Source organism: Lathyrus oleraceus, chromosome 6 (genome assembly GCF_024323335.1).
Source record: "Lathyrus oleraceus cultivar Zhongwan6 chromosome 6, CAAS_Psat_ZW6_1.0, whole genome shotgun sequence".
Classification (NCBI taxonomy): Eukaryota; Viridiplantae; Streptophyta; class Magnoliopsida; order Fabales; family Fabaceae; genus Lathyrus; species Lathyrus oleraceus.
In genome coordinates this window covers 346,634,958-346,638,687 of record NC_066584.1, presented here as the reverse complement: position 1 = coordinate 346,638,687, position 3,730 = coordinate 346,634,958, and the positions used below count along the sequence as shown (strand labels likewise).

The following is a 3,730-nucleotide window of genomic DNA, read 5'->3' as shown; positions in this document are numbered from 1 at the left end:
ATGGAAAGAAGTTTAAAAATTCCAAGTTTGATGATTTCTACTCATCTGAAGGAATAAGCCATGAGTTGTCCTCACCTATTACTCCTCAGCAAAATGGAGTAGTTGAAAGGAAGAAACAGAACTGTGTATCATTATTCACTGCAGAAGCTGAGTACATAGCAGCTGGTAGTAGTTGTTCCCAACTGGTATGGATGAAACAGATGCTGACTAAGTACAATGTCACTCAGAATGTCATGACATTGTTCTGTGACAATCTTAGTGCCATCAACATTTCAAAGAATCCTATCCAACATAGAAGGACCAAACTCATTGACATTAGACATCACTTCATGAGAGATCTGGTAGAAGATAAAGTGATTACCTTGGAACATGTGGCAACGGAACTACAACTTGCTGACCTATTTACAAAGGCTTTGGATGCAACTCAGTTTGAAAATTTAAGGGGCAAGTTGGGAATATGTCTTTCTGAGGAATTATAGAAACTAATGATGTTAGGAATTTACTGTTTAATATTTCAAATTATTAAACAATTGAGAGTATGCTCTGATTGGTCAACAAATAATAGTTACTACACTTGCAACAAGCGTTACCTCTTCCATCATTTCAACTTTCATTCATGCAAGCATCCTGTCAGAGAAACTTTTCATTTCGCCTCTAAGATACTCATCATGTCTCAATAATCCGACTCATCTTCTTCCAAGAACATGTCTAGTTCTCCTAGCGCTGAACCAAGCAACCATAACAGAGAATATCGTGTTGCTGACTCTGCGAATAACCCACATGCAAGAAGACCTAAAGAAACTATATCAGGCTTCTCCTCGGCCATCGCACTGGAGGAACGAACCAAAGAAGGTTCCAGGTATGTTCACAATGCCATTCCCTTAAACACTATTGAACCTGATAATGTTGCTTATCAAGAAAATACTGAGTCTTTAGGAAAGAATATTTCTGATGAAGTTGAGCAAACTGATGCTCATAAGGAGTCAAATGTTGACAAACCCTTAGATAATGAGGCTGGTGATGAAGGTCATGTCACTCATGATGTCAGTGACAACCCTAACTGTGAGGCTGAAACAGTAGACTTGGAGGAATTTTATGATAATGAGCTGCTGTCCTCTGTCTTCCCTAGCATAGCCAAAAGGGTTAGGACTAGGAGAGAAAAAAAAACTGTGGCTCAAAGGTCCCCCAGCAAGAAGATTGATGTCCCAACCTCTTCCAAGACAACGGTGGTAGTCGAGAGTTCCGTCGAGAGGAAAGTTTATGGTCCAACCAAATCTTAGAGCAAAGGGGTGACCAAGAAGAAGAAGACCAAGTCTGTTGTTGTTGAGTCTGACTCAGATGTTCCTGTCATGTCTCTAACACTCTATCAAAGAAGAAGCCTACCACTAGCAAGCTTGCAGCTAGTGTCCCTGAGGTACCAATTGACAACATATCTTTTCATTTTGCTTCAAGTGTAAACAGGTGGAAATATGTTTATCAGAAGAGGCTGGCTTTGGAAAGGGAATTAGCTCAGAATATCCTAGGCTGTAAGGATATTATGGACCTTATTCAAGTGGCTGGTTTAATGAAGACTGCGACTCAGTTCTCAAAGTGCTATGAGATGTTGGTAAAGGAATTTATTGTTAATTTGTCTGAAGAATGTGTTGATGGCAAGTCTAAGGAATTCAGGAAAGTGTATGTGAGAGGCAAGTGTGTAAATTTCTCTCCCTCAGTGATCAACAAGTATTTAGGAAGGCCTGATGTAGCTCAACCTGAGCTTGAGGTGACTGACAACAAAATCTGTCAAGTCATCATTGCTAATCAAGTAAGGAAGTGGCCTCTCAAGGGAAAGTTGGTGGCGAGTAAACTGAGTGTCAAGGATGCAATGCTGCACAAGATTGGAGCTGCTAACTCGGTGCCCACCAATCATAAATCTACAGTTGTTGTAATGCTTGGAAAGTTTATATATGCTGTTGGAACCAAAGCCAATTTTGACTATGGCTCCTATATTTTTGATTAAACTTTGAAGCATGCAGGAAGCTTCAGTGTGAAGGGTCTTATAGCCTTTCCTTCTCTCATTTGTGGTATTGTTTTGAATTAGTTTCCAAACATCTTAACAGAGAATGATTCTGTGAAGAAACAAGACAACCCTATGTCCTTCAATAATAAGCTATTCCTAGGTACCCATGTCCCTGACATTGTCATGACAACAGGTGAGACATCACGTGTAAGCAATCAACCAGGTAAAGCAGTTGTCATTGCAATGCTCAAAGAAACTTGCAGGGAGTTAGAAGCAAGGAAGCTGAACTTCGAAAAATTGATTAGCACTTTGGAGATGACTAAAGGTGATGTGCTTGGTGAAGTTGTTGCTGGTGCAGAAGAAGCTAAAAGACAAGGTGAAGAGGGAGAAGTAGATGCCAGTCCTGATGATGGCACAGATGATGATGCTGACTCTGAGTCAGATGACTAGAACATTTTTTGTGTTTTTGAAATTTGCTTGTAATTTTATTTTTTTGGTCTGTAATATTAAGTGTTGCTTTGGCAACATTTTTGATAAAAAGGGGGAGTAACTCCTGTACCCCAGGACAACAACAGATTTCTTTGAAGTTGAAGGTCCCCTAAACAAGAGGTTATGTTATTGTTTGCTATCTGCTTGATCTTCTCTTGTGTTGTTGCTGTTTGAAGTTTAACCTCTTTGTTTGCTAAGTGTATTAGCTAATTTGATTCTCTACTTGGAGGTGTGCTTTCTGCTACTGTGAACTCTGTTGTGATGCCAAGTTGTTTTAGCCAAAAATTTGCCAAAGGGGGAGTTTGTAGATGTTTTTGATTGACTGCATTTTATATTAAAACACTTACTGTACTTAGATGTCTTGACTGATATCATGACATGCTTAAGTAGTATGCTGCAGGATTAGCTAATACATGATTTACTGGATGTCAAACTGAATGTTATGACATTCATCCCTGACAGCAGATGCTAAAGTATAGGCTAGTTAGTTTTTCTGTTATGGTTCAGTATTTATCTCAGGCTGTTTTTCAGGAAAATAACAGCTGAGCTAAAATTAAGAAACCTAACATATAGCCTATTTGATAGCACCCTAAGGTGTGGAAATTAGGTTAAATTGCTTAACCTTAATTTTAGGAAATTCAAGTACAAGGCCCAAGTACTGCATTATAAAAGGATGGCAATCCTACTTTCAGCAACTCAGGGGATTTGAAGCGTGAAGAATTAAATACATCATTGTATATCCTTGTTATACTTTTATTGTGTCTTGAATTAGGTTGTACATGTGAGCCAAGCAATTATCACCTAGATGATTGCATTGGACTAGGGTGTTTATTGAGTTGTAATTGTTTTGTCACTCTAAGCTTTTAAGCGTGAGTGTTGTGTTTCTTGATTAAAGATTTTAAGCACAATCAATAGTTGTTTGAAGTATATCTTCACCACTGACTTTAAATTTATTAAAGGTTGTAATCACTGTTGTGATTGAGGGGGAGTGAGTAGGTACTCAGGTCTTAGTTTAGATTGAAATTGCATTGGGTAGGTCTTAAGTGATAGGATTAAACTGGTTGTTTAAGTCCTGAATTAATACCTCATATAGTGTATTTCCTCCCTGGCTTGGTAGCCCCCAAACGTAGGTGTGTTTGTCACCGAACTGGGTAAATAATTCTCTGTGTCATTTACTGCATTTTACATTTACTGTCTGCATACATTACCTGTCTGTGCAGAATTGGATGTCATAACATCCAG

General features: G+C 38.6%; 1 protein-coding gene across 1 annotated transcript; it reads left to right on the top strand.

Moving 5' to 3' along the window:
• Positions 1-1,537: 1,537 nt before the first annotated feature.
• On the top strand, positions 1,538-2,449 carry LOC127095568 (uncharacterized). The gene is made up of 2 exons (XM_051034242.1): positions 1,538-1,924; positions 2,081-2,449. Exons 1-2 carry the CDS (start codon positions 1,538-1,540, stop codon positions 2,447-2,449), a joined length of 756 nt encoding a protein of 251 aa, XP_050890199.1.
• Positions 2,450-3,730: the final 1,281 nt, after the last annotated feature.